At 45.0% G+C, this 19,481-nt stretch overlaps 1 protein-coding gene across 1 annotated transcript in view; it reads right to left on the bottom strand.

Moving 5' to 3' along the window:
- The window catches only part of akap6 (A kinase (PRKA) anchor protein 6), a 135,498-nt gene that overhangs the window by 73,524 nt on the left and 42,493 nt on the right, over positions 1-19,481 (bottom strand). The window contains exons 12-13 of the mRNA XM_084013869.1: positions 11,481-11,577; positions 10,558-10,760 (exon numbers count right to left, since the gene is read on the bottom strand). Of these exons, the coding sequence (XP_083869995.1) occupies positions 10,558-10,760; positions 11,481-11,577 (300 nt within the window). The remainder of the gene's footprint in view (positions 1-10,557; positions 10,761-11,480; positions 11,578-19,481) is intronic.

Raw genomic sequence — 19,481 nt, 5'->3', positions numbered from 1 at the left:
AGTAAGTGTGTGTGTGTGTGTGTGTGTGTGTGTGTGTGTGCGCCTTCATGTACGAATACAAATGAGTGAAATGATATCAAAATGTGGTTTTGATTGTGTGGCTTTGAGAGCAGAGATGGGGGGGGGGGGGGGGGGGGGATGTTATTAAGTCACCAGTGTGTGTGTGTGTGTGTGTGTGTGTGTGTCCATCTGCATGTGTGTTTATGTTGTGTGGTTGTGTGTCCTTGCATAGATTCACTCATTTGTATTCCTTATGTGCAAGTGTGTTTGTGTGTGTGTGTGTTTGTGTGTGTGTGTGTGTGTGTGTGTGTGTGAACACGTATCAGTTGTTTTGTCGGAGCAGGATTCCTTCAGCAGTCTTCCTTAATGAAAAATAAATGGCGTCCACTGTTTCAGAACGTCCTTTCAATCAGCCCGAAAACGACAGACGGAAATCCAGAAAGAAGAACAGCTGATCGACAGAATCATCTTCCTCCTTCAGCCCAAAACACACATCTCATTCCCACGCTCTTATTTTGAAATCATCCATCCCAACAAATTGTCCCAAAATGTCCTTAAAGAAGTGGACATTAACTCCGCTGAAAGTCACATTATATGCGGATGATAAAGTGATTTATTTATACATTTTATAAAATGTTTTTACCTGTTTAAAATAAAATCCACTGTCATAATTAACAATAAAAAAACACATGACAAAAAATGTTTTTTATATTTCAATGGAGGCTAACAATGCTAAATTAATCACTTCATCATCTGCATACAATCTGACTTTCAGAGGAGTTAACATCTGACAGTCATGGTTTCTTTATTTGAATCCCTCCTACAGCTGTAAACCATTGTAATACTCACAGTACAGAGTGTAAAGGGAAATAAATACATATATAGATCTAAGATGAAAAAAGAACACAAAATTATAATAAAATCAAATTGGGGAAACTTAAAGTTAATGAGATTTAAATACTTGTATTTATTTTTGGTCTTCCTGGAAGTGAAGCCGTGGTTTGAATCTGATCACTGACCTGGTTTTTACTAACTGGAAACCTGCAGAGTGAATGTGTTGGACTGAACTGGGACATGAACTTCACTTCCTGTTTGCACTCCAGTCTCCGTGTGACACGTCCCTGCAGCAAAACCCCTCGATATTCCACCGAAAACAAGAACATATAACACGTGGCGACGTCTGATGTCCATAGTGAGTGTTCGTATGTGAAGCGTCGCTCGGTTTCCTAAATTGCCAAACTTTTTGAGTATGAATCCGCTCTCTTAAAGAAAGCTGGAGGAGAAACACCGAAACTTTTCTCCGACATCGAGTCAAAACTCATTTCTCCGCTCTGCAGGCGTCTGCTCGCCAAGCCGCCATTCTCCCGCCGCCGCCGCCACGGCAACGTTCATCAAAACTCCACTACATCCTCTAATAACCACCACCACCACCTCCACCCGTACCCATGTTTGACAAGGTAATGTGACACAAACCATCTGTGGCTTCAAAAAAAGACAAGAAAAACACCTACTTTACATATTCACTTTTACCACCCGCGTAATTAAATATTTGAGAAATATCTGGAATGGAAAATTAAAAGAGAAAAAAAAAAAGCTCACCACCGCCACTATCAGTGTATTCTCTCTCTCTCTCTCTCTCTCTCTCTCTCTCTCTCTCTCTCTCTCTCTCTCTCTCTCTCTCTCTCGGAGTGCATTAGAAACGTCAGATTGCCGTTGGCAAAGACACAGAGAGAGCTGGCTGTTTTTTTTTTTTTTTAAACTCCCTTTATAAATTACATTTTGGAGTGCTTCGGCATGCTAATACATGCTGCCACGGAGAGCAGACCACGTTAATTATTTCTTATTGGGATCGGCAGCGATTATTTGCATATTTCATTTAGCTGTTATAGATGTTGCAGGTGGGAGGGGGGGGGAGGAGGAGGAGACACTTTTCACTTTGTGTCTCAACTTTTGGAATGAAACAAAATAATAAATAAAAAAGACCACAGGAGGATTCATTTAGTGTGATTTCAGTCGTTTCAATGATTATTGGAGATAATTAGCAACATAAGCTTTCAATATCACGGCGGCGCTGATGGAAAAAAAAGGTCAGGAGAAGTTTTAAGAAGAACAACATGCTCCACTTTGTTTGGGACTAAAACATCAATTATGACATCATTTATACTCAACTGGCGCTGAATCTAACTTTTTAAGAGCTTAATGGGGCAACGAGTCGTTTACACAAAAACACGTTGGAAAGTCAGTTCTTTTAGCCTGGAACGCAAATTAAACGGTAGAATTTCAACGAGCACTGATGAACTTTAAGGAACATTCATACGACGAGTCTTCTCATAAAGCTTAATATTAAGACAAATATTCTTTATATTTCTCTTTTATTTGAGTAAAACATGAACTTTTATGTCAAGCATTTTATACCATTATGCATTTAAAGGCTCATCCTATTACTTCTATTTATTTAATGCAACAAATGTGCATAACATTCATATTTTACTTGTTTTTTTTATGTTTTTGTTTATTCGTGATTCAGAGCTGTAATGTAAAATTTAAAACAGCTTTATGAAAGGGTAGAATTTAAACGAGCACTGATGAACACGTCGATGTCAGCGTTATAAAGTGGATATGGTTACTTTACGTTCATCAGAAGAACATTTACATCACCTTTAATGAAAAACTGCAAATCTTTATGTCTTTGTTTGTGTAAAAACTGTCACTCCTTAAATGAAAAGCTTTTTTATTTTTTTACTGTCCTGTGAAATCATATGGATGAAATATGAGAAACTAGTGAGGTTTTATAAACGGATGCAGAATATTTGTACGACGTTTTTAACAGTGAAATCTTTATGCTTATATATTCCCGATGCTGCCAACTTCCCGTTTATTTTAAAGCGCTAACCTACAGTGTGAAACTTCCTGCTGCTGTGTGACATAGAAACCCTCCGGCTCCAAGCTTCTTCTTTTTTTATCACGTTTAAAAGGAGCCGGGAATGCAGCTTAGCAGATCTGAGACCAGGGATTAACACCAACACCCAGATTCTCTCAACACAAATTATCTTGATGGTGTCGCCGCGTGGTGAAGCTAACTCCCCAAAACTTCCCCAACTTTAATCTTAATTTATGTAAAGTGTCGTGTGGCGGAGCTCCGGGAGCGGGACGAGCCGTCTGATTGGCTGTATCGGGTATCAGGCAGCAGGCCAACACGCCGTAATTTGATTTAAAAAGCTCCTCATAACCTGAGGTCAATATTCAAATCAGGAGGAAGGAGGAGACGCGCTGCATGTTCAGGATGAGGGATCTCCATCAACTCCCAGACTCCTCCTCTCCTCCTCCTCTTCTCTAGTTTGACCTCCTCTCCTCCACCTCTTCTCTAGTCTGACCTCCTCTCCTCCATCTCTTCTCTAGTCTGACCTCCTCTCCTCCACCTCTTCTCTAGTCTGACCTCCTCTCCTCCACCTCTTCTCTAGTTTGACCTCCACTCCTCCACCTCTTCTCTAGTTCGACCTCCTCTCCTCCACCTCTTCTCTAGTGTGACCTCCTCTCCTCCACCTCTTCTCTAGTGTGACCTCCTCTCCTCCACCTCTTCTCTAGTCTGACCTCCTCTCCTCGAGTCTGACCTCCTGTCCTCCACCTCTTCTCTAGTCTGACCTCCTGTCCTCCACCTCTTCTCTAGTGTGACCTCCTCTCCTCCACCTCTTCTCTAGTCTGACCTCCTCTCCTCCACCTCTTCTCGAGTCTGACCTCCTCTCCTCCACCTCTTCTCTAGTTTGACCTCCTCTCCTCCACCTCTTCTCTAGTGTGACCTCCTCTCCTCCACCTCTTCTCTAGTGTGACCTCCTCTCCTCCACCTCTTCTCTAGTCTGACCTCCTCTCCTCCACCTCTTCTCTAGTCTGACCTCCTCTCCTCGAGTCTGACCTCCTGTCCTCCACCTCTTCTCTAGTGTGACCTCCTCTCCTCTCGTCTGACCTCCTCTCCTCCTACTCTTCTCTAAGTCTATAGTTCTATAAGTCCTGTTGTCCTATTCCCCTCCACGGATCCCCCTCTCTCAGTCCATCCCTTGCTTCTCTCCCCCCCCCCCCTCTCTCCCTCTCTCTCCCCCTCCCTCCCCTCCCCCCTCCTTCCCCTCTGTGCGGTCTGTAGGGTGAAATAGAGGCCCGAGGCAAACAAGCTGTCTCCACCAGCTACACTGATAAGACACACACACACACACACACACACAGTCAGAGTCACCATACAAGTGCCAACAGTCACAATCACAAATGTACAAGTGCCTCATCCACACACACACACACACACACACACACACACACACATACACACACTAAACGTTATTTAACTCAGCTCAGACTGTGAAGTGCCACCCAGGAGGTCACTTATCACTCCCTACCTGAACATTTCTCTCTCTCTCTCTCCCTCTCTCTCTCTCACACACACACACACACACACGTGTTGTCGCGTGACAGAAATGTTGATGCATGCGTGTGTGTGCATGTGTGTGTGCGCGCTCAGGGCTGTTTGGTTCAGCTCTCTAACAGGATTTGTGTCCCCCGTGTCCAAAGGGACATGGTCTAATCTCGACCCATCACCTCTCACACCTCAGCCTGCCCGACACGCCCCCCCAAACACCCACCCCCCTCTCCCCAGGGGTAATTGGTACGTTCCAGATTCTTGAAGAAAGAAAATTATAAACATAAAATATACAGCGAGGCTGGCTTGATATATATTGTGTGTGTGTGTGTGTGTGTGTGTGGTGGGGGGGGGTGTTGTTCCGATAGAGGGGGATCAGCCGGAGTAGATAAAGATGAGCAAATACGTCAGAATTCAAATGGAAACGTTATTTAAAAACATGAGATGGGGGATTTTCTTCAGGGTCAGATTTAGAGGGTTGGAACCGCCCCTTAGTTTATTTGGTCCACACAGTTTAGCAATGTTTTTTTTTTTTTTTTTTTTTGCTTATTTATTATTTTATTGAGGCATTCTATCTGTTATTTTATCACATGAAGTAGAAACATAGATGTAAATATGTCAGAATTTAAACAAAAACATTGTTTAAAAACATGAGGATTCTCTTGGCGGTTATATTTACAAGTTTATTTGTCCCGTACAGATTTTGGGATTTTTTTTTTTTTAATTATGCATTTTTTCTTCTGTAAAGTTGTTGACAATAAAAAGCAACAAGCAACTGGTTAATATTATTCCATATTCAAACGTAAACCGACTATTACGCAGGAAAAACTGGATTGTGAATTATGAGGAAAATGTATTTTGTCGTGGATTACGTTTGCTCTTAACATGTCGCAATTTAGTTTAGTCAACGTAGGGAAGACTTTCACATTTTATATTTCATGATCATTTCAATCCAAATGTTTTTTTACGTGAGGCAGCATTGAGAATACTGCTGAGTTGATTGTAAAATAAGCCTTTAATGATAATAAGATCATTACCGTCAGATCATTTCCAAAATGTTAATGTTCTTTTAAATTGCCATCAAATATTTCCCAACTCACTTTGTCAGTTCGGAGCAGGTCGGAGCCACAATAAACGGAAGTCCCTGAACCTGTCGCCCCAAAATCCCCAATCAGGTTCAACAATATTAAAGTTGCTGACGTGGTTCAAATATTTGTTATTCAACTGTTAATCTCTGTTAATTTCCCCACACAGATACCTGAACCTGGTTTCTCCACACTGAACTCAGCCTCGGTGGGGAAATACTGAATACTTCATGTGTTGTTTTATTTTTATTTATTTATGTGTTGTTTTGTTGCTGAAAAAACAAAAACAACACATGACCTCCGTGTCGTCATGTGTCAGGGACGAGGTTATTAAAATATAACGGCAAACACCTGTAACTCCACGGGAAGATTCAGATTCAGGAGCTGTCACGGAACACATCCATTCATCTTCTGTGTGTGTGTGTGTGTGTGTGACCAGACTCCGTCCAATCCCCTGTAATGTGACAGACAAATCCCGCTAAGCTGTTAAATATTACACTGCTTTCACACTCGTATTAAACACCTTTCTACCTCTCTCGCTCTCCCTCTCTTTCTGTGTTCACTCACCCCTACAAAACACACACACACACACACACACACACACACACACACACACACACACACACACACAACCTTTACCTTTATCTTCAATATGCAAAAAAAAAACCTCTACAGATGTCACTTGAAAATCTTCACACAGGCAAAACAAATCTGTTATAATGCAGCGACGCACTGTGGGAGTCACATAACACACACACACACACACACACACACACACGTGTGTGTATGTGTGTCCTAATCCCCGGTGCTGGCCGTCGTGCCGGAGCATTATATTTGCTGGTATCAGTGTATCTTCCCATCTCCACCTAATCCCACCACCCCACTATGATATTTCCTGACATTTACATGAATCACCCTCTCCAGGCGGACGGCTGGAGGGAGAGGAAGGGGGGAGGATAAAGCAGGGGGGGGGGGGGGGGGATGCAGGGGAAGACTGAGTTAATGTAAAGGGGTTTATGCTGAAGAGGAGGGAGGGATACCTGGATGGGAAGATGGATGGAGAAGGACTGGGAGAGAAGAAGAAGACAAAGAAAGAGTGGAGGAAAGGAGGAAGAAAGGGATCAGAACGAAAGGGATATGAGGGGTCAAAGGTGTCTCCTACTCAACTAAACTGACCTCTGGATCAGGATTTTAAACACCAGGTTAGAAAAGAAAGCAAACAAAATCACGACAAGATGGCAAAGTTAGGGTGAGTGAAAGACATCATGGTTTGGCTTAATGATGGAGGGAGGGAGGGAGGGATGGATGGATGGACGGATGAAGAGAGATAAACAAGTGTGGTAAGAAAATAAAAAGATGGATGGATGACAGGTGGACAGGTGAGGTACACATGGGTCCACGTTTGTTCCAGGGAACCTGTTTCTCACGTTGTCTGGCTCAGGTAAGGACATTACGATCCAATGCTTTTAATGAGCCAGCAGGACACAAACACATACGTTAAGTTCCCCGACACGATGACTTGCACTTATCCAGGCGGGGAGCTGAACGCATCATTACACGCCACCTGAAGCTTTTATCATGTCTGCTGTAGCTGCACCGCCATCCCACGTCCACCGCACAACGCAAGTACAACTCTAATATAAGTACAACACAAGTAACATGGAGGACACACACATGGAAGGAGATGAAGATGGAGGAGGAGCTACAAGGGAAGGACGTCTGATTTTATTTTCAGGATTGAATAAAGGGAGGAAGTGTGACACCTTGTCAGCGACATATGTTAACGCCGATAACAAGCAGCTCTTATGAGCACCGGGAGACACAAACACACAAACACAGCATTACCCGCCCGAGGCTCGTTAAGGCCGCGCCCAAATTAATGACCTCACACCACACCTGTTGTTGCCGTTAACTCGTTGCCATATCAGCAATTAATTAATAGAGGGGAAGAGATGGAAGCTGTTCGGGGGGGAGGAGGATTGAACTGAATCCCAAATTCCCAAAAAGAAAAAAGATCGTCAGGGATAAACAACATGAGGTCCGTTTGAAAGCTTTATCATCGCTTACTAAGTTTTGAGGAACTCGCACCATCAAGAGAGGCTCCAGCAGAGATTAAACTAGAAGATACTTGAAGGACAAATATGATGAGTCAAATATCTTTCTTTTAGATGTTTTTTTCCAGACTTTAACCCAGATGTCACCCACAAACTACTCGGTTAGATTTAGTAGAAAACATCCGGTTGAAAAATGGTTTAAAATGACTATGAATGAAATATTGGTACATACTGGACCCTAACGTCAGTCACCTGGGTGAAAGTCCTGTGTATTTGGGACCCATCCACCACTGAGACCGCCTCCCTACATGGACTTCGAGGACTAATTTACATATATATAAATATATACATGTATATAATATGTATGTATTGAGCAGCAGAGACACCGGCGGCCCTCAGAGCTGAAGTCACATTCATTAAATTGCATGCGAACCGTCTCACAGGCCGGTGTGAAATATGTCATTTGCTTCTGCTCTTAATTGCACTAAAAATGAAGATTAAGAGGATGAATTATTGATACAAGTTGGTATTTAATCTTTTGTAATGAATAGTGGATCCGCTGGTTATAAATATTGTACGAGGCTTTATAATTTGATAAATTTATTCCAATTTGCCCTTTATTTTGCCCTTTAGTCAAGGTTACGTTCATTTAAACACACACACACACACACGCACACACACACACACACACACACACACACACACACACACACACACACACAGTGAGTGCAGTGTGTTTACCTAGCGTCTGCCCTTGGTCATTCTTTTACCATCTTTTTTTCACCGAGGTCCATAAACACACAAACACAAACATAAACATGATGCCCTTGGTTGACCTTGCAGCCCCCCCCCCCCCCTCTCTCCCCCCCTCCCCATGTCTGTGCCAGTGATTAGGCCATGCATCTGATTGTCATTAAAGAGTGCCAGCAGATAATGAACACACAGCAGAGCCTCATTCTGGGATTCTTACTGCACATATTAACGTTCCTCCATGGACAGAAGGAGGATCCTGTAGCCACATTGGCTCCCTCAGAAGGAGGATCTCGTAGCCACGTTGGCTCCCTCAGAAGGAGGATCTCGTAGCCAAGTTGGCTCCCTCAGAAGGAGGATCTCGTAGCCACGTTGACTCCCTCAGAAGGAGGATCTTGAAGCCACATTGGCTCCCTCAGAAGGAGGATCTTGAAGCCACATTGGCTCTCTCAGAAGGAGGATCTCGTAGCCACGTTGACTCCCTCAGAAGGAGGATCTTGAAGCCACATTGGCTCCCTCAGAAGGAGGATCTTGAAGCCACATTGGCTCTCTCAGAAGGAGGATCTTGAAGCCACGTTGACTCCCTCAGAAGGAGGATCTTGAAGCCACGTTGGCTCTCTCAGAAGGAGGATCTCGTAGCCACGTGGCTCCCTCAGAAGGAGGATCTCGTAGCCACGTTGAATCCCTCAGAAGGAGGATCTTGAAGCCACATTGGCTCTCTCAGAAGGAGGATCTTGAAGCCACGTTGACTCCCTCAGAAGGAGGATCTTGAAGCCACATTGGCTCTCTCAGAAGGAGGATCTTGAAGCCACATTGGCTCTCTCAGAAGGAGGATCTTGAAGCCACATTGGCTCCCTCAGAAGGAGGATCTTGAAGCCACATTGGCTCTCTCAGAAGGAGGATCTTGAAGCCACATTGGCTCTCTCAGAAGGAGGATCTTGAAGCCACATTGGCTCCCTCAGAAGGAGGATCTTGTAGCCACGTTGGCTCATTGTTCAGCTGGCCAGAACACGACGTGAATAATTTAAAATATCACACAAGTGGACGAGCAGCCGACAGGAATTATTCAGCAGGTTCACACCTCAGTTTGTTGTTTGGAGGTTTTACGGATCAAAGCTTTAAGTGCAGAGGGAGATTCACACAGATAATGAATGGACTGTTAATGTGCTGCGGCCAAGCAGCTAATGGACACACACACACACACACACACACACACACACACACACACAAACACACACACTGGAAGCTGGCTAATGGCTGTCACTGTTGACTGATCACAGTGATCAGACTGCGGCAGCTCTAATTGCAACTAAACAATCTGAAAACAACCAGTCAGGTCTGCTAGAGGAGGTGAGGAGTAAGAGGAGGAGGAGGAGGAGGGGGAGGAGAGGAAGAAGCAAGAACAACCTGAGGAAGAGGATGATGAGGGGAGAAAAAGGAAAAAAATCGAAATGAAATTGATGAAATGAGAAGAGAGGAAACCAAGTGGGGAAGTGATGAAAGACAGATGGAGCAAAGTAAAACAGAGGGAAGAGGAAGGAAGGTTTCCTTGGGAACAAAAAGCTCCAACTAAAAAACTAAAAAGGAGTGTAGCCATTAGTTGCAGAGACTTGGACCCACATCAGACCTGGTCCACGTTATGATCTAATCTGACCCGGGTACGGTCTTCACTATATAGCTGCAGGTCTGGATCTCAAAGGATGCAAACATCTGTGTGGTCGGGACATTATCTAATACACATAGAATGGATTTTCTTTCTCTTTCAATCAACATGAAATAAAAACGGAGGCCATGTTTGTTTGTAGAAATCAGAAGAAACGAGAAGCAAAGAGCGTTCAATTTCAAAAGGAGACGGAAGAGTCGGAGAAGATCAGAAGATTTCTCCGTTTCCACTCACACACACACACACACACTCACACACACACACACTCACAGCAGTGCCAATATGTGAATGACAGGACTGCAGCAATGAGAGAGACAGAAAGGGAGATTACATCTAATTAACCAAGTCCAGCCAATTAACCAGCAGCCAATGAGAACAGAAATGTACAGAGGACCCTGGCTAAGTGTGTGTGTGTGTTTGTGTGTGTGTGTGAGAGAGAGAGAGAGAGAGAGAGAGAGAGAGAGAGAGAGAGAGAGGGATAACAGGGATGAGGCGCGGAGGAAATGGAAGGATATCAACCCGAGTAAAACAAACAAAGAACAGATGGACGGAATAACGGAGAGATTTGACAGAAAAATAAAAACCACCGTTAAACTTTCTTACCTTGAGGCCGTCCGATGGGCACGGAGCCTGCCGATTGGCCGACGGGTCCCCCGAGGCCGCGGGGGCCTCCTGTGATTGGCTGGTGTAGAGGAGGCGGGCCTGGATGCAGCGGAGGGCGCGGAGCATCCAGCCATGTTGGCGCCGGATCTGCCGCTGGAGCTGATCCCATTGGCTGGAAACCATATGGAGGATATCCTTCAGCCCTGCAGGGCGAGAGACGTAGAGGTAAACCAGAGAGAGAGAGAGAGAGACGCAGGAAAAAAACAGGAAACGTTTTGCATCAAACCCGACTGACAAACTCATTTCAAAGCTTGTCAGAGGAACTTTCATTTTGTGTTGATTTTGGCGCCCCCTGTGGACAAAAGCAGGAGTGTTTCCATGAGCAGATCTGCCGCTACCAGACTCCCTTTAGAAAACCCCTAAATTTACTGCAGCAGGGTGCTGCTCTAGTGGAACTTTCTGAACGTACAGGTCGATCCGATGAGCGGCCGCATCGTCATTACTGTTCGTACACGTCCCGCGGAGGTCGGAAAGAAGCCGCACGTTAACGTTTTTAATGTTATAACAACCGATTTCATGAAAGCAGTTTTGGTTGCATCCAGGATGTCGGCCTGTTGTTGGAAATACGACCAACGTACGTTTATGTAAACCTGATGAGGACCTCTAGTGGCCGTTTGAGTAAAGACGGTTATTTAAACAAAGACTTTATTTCTCTGGCTGCAAAATATGAAATCATTGATTTTTTTTTTTCTTTATGTTTTTTTCTATCTCTGCCTCTTTGTCTTCATCTCCCTCAGCTACATTCTCTCTCTGAAGGTCAATCTGTTAATCCAAATATTAATAATGAATGGAGCAGAGTTGGGGCTCCGTTATGGCCACCTGTGTGTGTGTGTGTGTGTGTGTGTGTGTGTGTGAGGTCCTACCTGATTGGTGGGAGGTGATGACGGCGAGCAGCGCTCGGCCTTCCTCCATGATGCTCTCCTTCAGAGCGCCGCGGCCGTCCACGTTCATCTTGAAACTCTGCAGAAACACAGAATCGGTCAGAATCAGCATCCGGAACGTTCCTGTTACTGTTCAACTACAGAACAAAAAATAATACGGCTTAAACATGAACAATGGTGGGTTTAGAGGGATTATTAGCAGCATTTCACTTTCAGAGTGACTCCAGATTAAACAGCTCATAATCTGAATGAAGCGCCTGATCGACGTTCTTATTACTACAGAAACCAGGGATTAGGATTTCAGGAAGTCCATTGAATTTAGTGGTGAAAACCTGAAGGAGAAAGGAGACGTGAAGAGGAGGGAGGAGACGTGAGGAGGAGAGAGGAGACGCGAGGAGGAGGGAGGAGACGTGAGGAGGAGGGAGGAGACGTGAAGAGGAGAGAGGAGACGTGAGGAGACGCGAGGAGGGAGGGGACGTGAAGAGGAGGGAGGAGATGTGAAGAGGAGAGAGGAGACGTGAGGAGGAGGAAGGAGACGTGAGGAGGAGAGAGGAGATGTGAGGAGGAGGGAGGAGACGTGAAGAGGAGGGAGGAGACGTGAGGAGGAGGGAGGAGACGTGAAGAGGAGAGAGGAGACGTGAGGAGGAGGGAGGAGACGTAAGGATGAGAGAGGAGATGTGAGGAGGAGGAAGGAGACATGAGAAGGAGGGAGGAGACGTGAAGAGGAGAGAGGAGACGTGAGGAGGAGGGAGGAGACGTGAGGAGGAGGAAGGAGACGTGAGAAGGAGGGAGGAGACGTGAAGAGGAGGGAGGAGACGTGAGGAGGAGAGAGGAGACGTGAGGAGGAGGGAGGAGACGTGAGGAGGAGGGAGGAGACGTGAGGAGGAGGAAGGAGACGTGAGAAGGAGGGAGGAGACGTGAAGAGGAGAGAGGAGACGTGAGGAGGAGGGAGGAGACGTGAGGAGGAGGGAGGAGACGTGAGAAGGAGGGAGGAGACGTGAAGAGGAGAGAGGAGACGTGAGGAGGAGGGAGGAGATGTGAGGAGGAGGGAGGAGACATGAAGAGGAGGGAGGGGACTTGAAGAGGAGTGAGGAGATGTGAAGAGGAGAGAGGAGACGTGAGGAGGAGGGAGGAGACGTGAGGAGGAGGGAGGAGACATGAAGAGGAGGGAGGAGACGTGAAGAGGAGAGAGGAGACGTGAGGAGGAGGGAGGAGACGTGAGGAGGAGGGAGGAGACGTGAAGAGGAGGAAGGAGACATGAGGAGGAGAAAGGAAACGTGAGGAGGAGAAAGGAGACGTGAGGAGGAGGAAGGAGATGTGAGGAGGACGAAGGAGGCATGAGGAGGAGGAAGGAGATGTGAGGAGGAGGAAGGAGGCATGAGGAGGAGGAAGGGAACGATAGAAGGAGATGGATGATGATGAACAGATGGACGGAGGAAGAGCAGCCTGAGGCTGCTGGAAAACACTCCAGTCAGATCTGTGAACAACATTAGAGCCTCTTCTGATCCCACGTCTCTGTGTGTGTGTGTGTCTGTGTGTGTGTGTGTGTGTGTGTGTGTGTGTGTGTGTGTGTGTGTGTGTGTGTGTGTGTGTGTGTGTGAGAGAGGTGCTCAGTCCTCAAGACTTAACCACTTTTGACATCCTGCTGTGCTGCCATGGGAAATGCTGCACATTCATATTCACACACACACACACACACACACACACACACACAGCTCTGAGTCTGGTCTCCGTCGTGGTTCAGGTCTGAGCTCTGAGTCTGGTCTCCGTCGTGGTTCAGGTCTGAGTGAGGGATCGACGGGAGACGACATCCGTCAACACGAGACAAGGTCAGACCTCCACACCACCAATATTTATGGAGCCGGATAAACACACACACACACACACACACACACACACACACACGCACACACACTCACACCAATTAGGTGTTCTGTTATAGTTTCAATTTATCTGAAAAAGATGTCGTCTTCAAAAACATGATCTACTCTTCATATGATTATTAATATGGATAAATGTGTATAGAATGACATGCAACAATGTGTGAAATAACTTAAGAATATAAGATTATATATAAATAATATTTAATAAATTAACCATTTCTTAATGATGGTATTACAGAGCGTTGCCGCGGCGACAGGAAGCTACTGCTGCAGCTCACATCTCCGTTAACGGATGTGAGCAGAGAGCGGCGACACCGTCCCTCCACATATTCCATTTCACAGATAAACAATAAAACATCACTTTGAAAAGCCAAACCATCAGCTATATTATCACTCCACCCCCTCCCCCCACCCCCCTGAAAAACACATTCATACATCATTATTATCCAAATAAAACATGACTGTCTGCATTCTGCCATCATTACCGCCTCGCAAACGTCGTAAATTACTTGAAATCTCACGGCTGATTGAGTCGTTTCACAGACTCGCGGCCGCTCTGCCCCCCATCAGTTACCCTGATAAGCTGCTGAAATACCTCACAGCTAATACACATAAAGTACATTTATCAGTACTACAGGAAAACACAGCGTGACTGTCTGCGTCGCCGTGGATACGGGCCGGCCCATGTTCCCAATGAATTAGGTTGTGCAGATTAGCCGGGCTATCAGAGAGCGATCGTATTTCAGCGGGCTTATTCGGCTCCGCCTCCCCACCCCTTAATATATGGAGAGCATAGAATCGATAAGAGTAGAACAGCCAGCCATCAATCACAGTGATAAGACATGCAGAGCAGCTCCGCCTTTATGCCGGCAGACAGCAGGTAATAAGAGGCCAAACGCAGGCTTCCTACACCTTTCCAAGGTCAAATTCAAGCACTTTTCAAGCATTTCAAGGTGCATTTCCATGCTTTTCCAGCACCTTCCAGCTGTGGTAAACTCCATACTTGTATCAATCCAATCCTCAGTATTCAGTCCACTTATTATGTCACTTGTTCATCACATTAAATGAGATGTTATTGTCCTCTAAACAACCAACATGATGTTTGGAGACAGCTTTTTACAGAAGGACCACAAATGAAAGGAAAACTAATTCCACTAACAGATCCACAGAAATATAATCACCAACTATTTTCATCATCTGTTCATCATCAAAAGTCATTTTTCATGCAGAAATGTCAGAAAATGCTGTTTTCAGTCCCTCAAATATGGAGATCATCTTTTCTCTGTTCTATCATAGATGTCATCACATAGAACACACATTTCAAGACCTTTTCAAACCTTGAAAACACTACACCTAAGGATTTCAAGGATTTCCAGCACCCGTAACAACCCTGGGAATGATGTATGGATACAATGATAAGATATTAAAATAATAATTGTTGACAGATTCATATTTTAATTCTATTTTGGCATTTCTACATCACAATTCATCAACACAACATTAAACAAAGAGGAGGATTTCCGTTTGCTTATTATTATAGGTTGTATTCATGTTAAGGTGGATCGTTTGGGATCAAATCATTTTGGGGAACTCCTAGGGGGTCCCGGACCCGGGTTGAACATCTCTGATCCAAAAGGTGAACAAACGTGTTCATGATTATTCCCAGATATTGATTTTCTCAGATTAGTGAAGACGAGTTCATCATCCTCTGCTCGTTTTAAAACCCAGCCAGAACTCTCTGAGATTCGTATCTGGATTTACGGGTTTAGGGAGTGTTAAAGAAAGTGTTTAAGAGTGGAACCTGCAGCGGACGAACCCTCGCTCCACTGTGTCGTTCCATCACACTTTCAAACTCGGTCAAACGGGAAACTAGCAGGTGCATTTTGGGGGATTTTCTCAGCAGCTGTGGCCGGTGGCTTAAAATGTTCCAACTCCCTGCCCTGATTAACATACACACACACACACACACACACACACACACACACACACACACACACACACACACACACACACACACACACACACACACACACACACACACACAGTGGGCTGCTTCAAAGCCTGAGTGATCAGATTACCTGTTAGCATTAGCATATTAGCCCGGAGCGAAGGGTAGGACGGCCTCAGAAGCTACCTAATATCATTTAGCTTTTTTAGCATTAGCATATTAGCGAGGGCGCTAAGAGGTGTGCAGCGCCGATACGGGGAGATGACATTGAGGTTTGACATTGAGACTGTGTGTCAGGCTGCACTGATCAGAGGCGTGCACACACACACACACACACACACACACACACACACTCAGCAGACAGGCTTGATGAGGCATGATCTGATCAAAGAGTCTTTGTAATAATGATGATCAAATTGTCTCCATTCAGTCAGAGCTGAGAGAAACTATACGGCTGTATTCCCCCGAGGTCTGTGTTTCCTCACACCCTCTCTCTCTCGTTTCCTGCACACACACATTTTTATATTAAGCAATAAAACACTCTCTCCTTTCTTTCTTCCTTCCTCCCTCGCTCTTTCTTCCTCTCTATTTTTATCCACCCTCCTCCTCCTCGTTCGTTCTGCCACCTTCGACATCTAGGTGCTTTTATTGTGAAAGGTAAGACCCGAATGAGTGCTGCCTCCGTCGAGGTGGAACGGAGTAATAAAGTTTGCAGTCTTTGACGTATGTTGTTGTTTTTTGTCACGAATAAAAAGGTGAAACTAAAACGTGATTGGTTGATGCCTTTTATGGGAAATTAACACCATAATCTCACAATAAGGGATTAACCCTGATGATTTATGATAATTTTATTCAAGATTATATTTCTCCCTCTTATCTGTGATGCAATAAAAAATACTTGTTTCTTAACTGAATGTAAAGTGATTCCAGCGTGTTTACAGCCATTTGATTTTTCAGTTTAAAACTCTCTGAACGGTGCGGTTAACGAACAGAACTACTTCGTCAGGTTAAGTAAAAAAAACATCATGGTCTGGATTAAAATGAAATTGAAACGCAAAAAAAAACCCAAAAATGCAGAGAAAGAAAGACTCTCGGTGAACGCTCTGTGTTTTAAGACCCAGACCTGGTCCCTACGTGGACTTCCACAGACTCGTTTAAAGCTAAATTGTGATTGGTCGAGAGGAAACGTGACCCGCAACAAAATATCTTCCCCTTGAAACGTAAATTGATGGAGCAGATTTGTTGGGAAAGTCTTTTTTTTTTCGGAGGCCGGGGCTGTCGAGGTAGAGGAGGTTTACTGGGATTATTAACTGCATTTCAAATTGGGGTCCATTGAAGCTACAGGAACCAGTAATGGTCCCAGTAATGGTCCCAATAGTGGTCCCAGTAGTGGTCCCAGTAGTGGTCCCAGTGGAACAGCTGAGACTGGGTCGTTGACCACAGAAGAAGAGATCCGGCTGGTTTCCTGTCGTTCCGACGTTTCCACACGTAATCTGCATTTCCCAGATTTAGTCCGTTCAGTGGGGAGGTAGTGGTAGGCCTCTCTCTCTCTTCCTCTCTCTGTCCTACCTCTTTACCCCCCCCCCACACACACACACACACACACACTCATGTTGCCACCAATAGTGTGTTGCTGCTGTTAATGGGATTCAAAGGCCTGGATCGCCCATCAGACCCAATCAATAGGCCTTTCATTGGCCGCCATCTCTCAGCGCCGTACAAAGAGCAGCCTGTGTGTGTGTGTGTGTGTGTGTGTGTGTGTGTGTGTTTGTGTGTGTGTGTGTTAGCATCCTCTCGCCTCACTGATCTCCCCAGGGTTCCGGAAAGACCTGTGCTTATTCGCTCCACGCGCCCTAAAACACACATATAAACACACACACACACACACACACACGCCAGCTGGACCAAATATTCAATTGGGAGCAGCTCCACTCCACCCACTGCTGCCCTGGAGCTGTGTGTGTTTGTGTGTGTTTGTGTGCTAGAGAAAGCAATATAGAGAAAGAGAGAGAGAACGAGTGTGTGAGGATGAAAAAACTAAACAGAGAAAGAATAAAACAAAACCGTCTCCTAGAAATGACAATTTGTTCAAACAACTTTGCGTGACTACAGCGTGGTTACACAGAACTCTGTGGTTTTCTGTTGAATAACAATGAATATGTTGAAATCAATACACATTTAGGGAGCCATTTGTCTAGTGAACAATAAAGTTGACACCAACTAAGGCAACTCTGCCTCCTTTAAAGAAACATCATTGTTACCATCAACCAGCATCAGTGATATCAGTGACAAGAGGTGCCTGCTAAGCCCTCACCCAGACAAACCAGCAGCTTCTATTACATTTTAACGTTCATTTTTTAAATATTTATATATTATTCTTCAGCCAACCAATCAGAACTAGAGAAGGTGATGAGGTCACCAAATCAAATTCATCCCGACATTACGTCCCGCCTCATTTCATGTTTCACTTCCCCAGACGGAACATCAGATTTAAAGGTGCTAAACGTGAGCTAATGCAGCTAATGGTGAAGCTCTGCTAACAACGCACACAGCGGGAGAGAGCAACTCCATCCTCTGCTCAGACGTATTTACGCAGATAGAAGTTGTTTTGCTGCTTCGTCAACGCTCTAAAGAACTGTTCCGAGTCCTCTTTGACCTCGCCGCCATTTCCTGATGAGGAAAACCAGCGATCGCTATCTAGTCACTCTCCGAATTTCCTCAGAAATGTCTTTTGGCAGAGAGCAGATGTGTAAACTGGAAACACATTCTGTGTTCGTAGGCAGGTTTGGAGATGGAGAGACAAACAGAAAGAAGAAAAGAATAGGCGGAGGAGGAGGAGAGGAAGAAGAAGAAGAAGAAGAAGAAGAAAAGAAGAGGAAGAAGAGGGAGAAAAGAAGAAGAGGAGGAGGAAGAGGAAGAAGGTTCTCTGCAGTGATCAACAGAACACAGACAGTCATAACTCCAAAGCGTGAGTGTGACTATCGACGGCGACACACAAACACGGAGTCCGTTAGTGAAACACGCCATCGACGGCGTGGCGCTTCAAAGTCCTATTAGCGATGCTTTTTAATCCCCCCTGCCTCCCCCCCCTCTGCTTTATTTAACGAGACGTGGCAATTAAGAGCCAGGGATTCTAATTGAAGCTAACCGCCGCTAACGTTAGCACCGCTGGCACCCACAACAAAGTCAACACGTGTAAACAAACCGACAAACAGACAAACAGGCGTGCAAACGCGTGCACACGGCACAAACCAATATTTAGATAAGGCAACTTGGTGTGTGTGTGTGTGTGTGTGTGCGTGCGTGTGCGTACATGTGTGTGCGTGTGTGTGTGTGCGTGCGTGCGTGCGTGTGTGTGTGTGGATCTGTGTGCATGATGCTGTTCTTCAGGGATGGATATGGAGATGCTGATTTGGAAATCTGTCTAGGAACATGCAAATATATGCAAATAGCACTGTGTGTGTGTGTGTGTGTGTGTGTGTGTGTGTGTGTGTGTGTGTGTGTGTGTGCCTAAAACACATGCCTACTGTTGTGCATATACGTATGTTAGCATTTGTACACTTCTATGCAAATACAATCTGTTTGTTTATCTAAGTGTGTGTGTGTGTGTGTGTGCGTGTACAGACTCAGCATTGTGCATCACTTGTTTTTGTACATTCATACGTGATGTCTGTGTGTGTGTTCATGTCTCATTTCCTTGTACTCTTGAACGCATTTTGATGAGTGTGTGTGTGTGTGTGTGTGTGAAGCCCATATGTTTGCCATAAAGAGAGTGAGTAATTGCCAAAGTGCTTCTCATATTTGTGTGTGTGTGTGTGTGTGTGACACGGTGATGCAGCACTCACTGATCTATAGGCGTCTCGGTTGTTTTAGTGTGTGTGTGTGGGACAGTTATTAGATTTTTTTGTAGAATACACAAATTGAAGAAAGAAAAATCAAAGAGCAGATGGTGAGAGAATAACAAAGAGGAGATGAAAACAGAAAAAAGGAGAGAAATCAGGATGAAGATCTGTAAAATATGTAACACGCGACATTAAGAGCCAACGATTACAATACGACACATTCCCATACGACTGGAACCGCAGCCTCGCCTCCGTTACCAGGGCAACGGGTTTTTCTCCAACACAGTTGTAGACCGTTAAAAACACGAAC

The sequence above is a fragment of the Eutrigla gurnardus genome (assembly GCF_963514095.1).
Source record: "Eutrigla gurnardus genome assembly, chromosome: 7".
Classification (NCBI taxonomy): Eukaryota; Metazoa; Chordata; class Actinopteri; order Perciformes; family Triglidae; genus Eutrigla; species Eutrigla gurnardus.
This window is presented reverse-complemented; position numbering and strand designations above follow the sequence as displayed.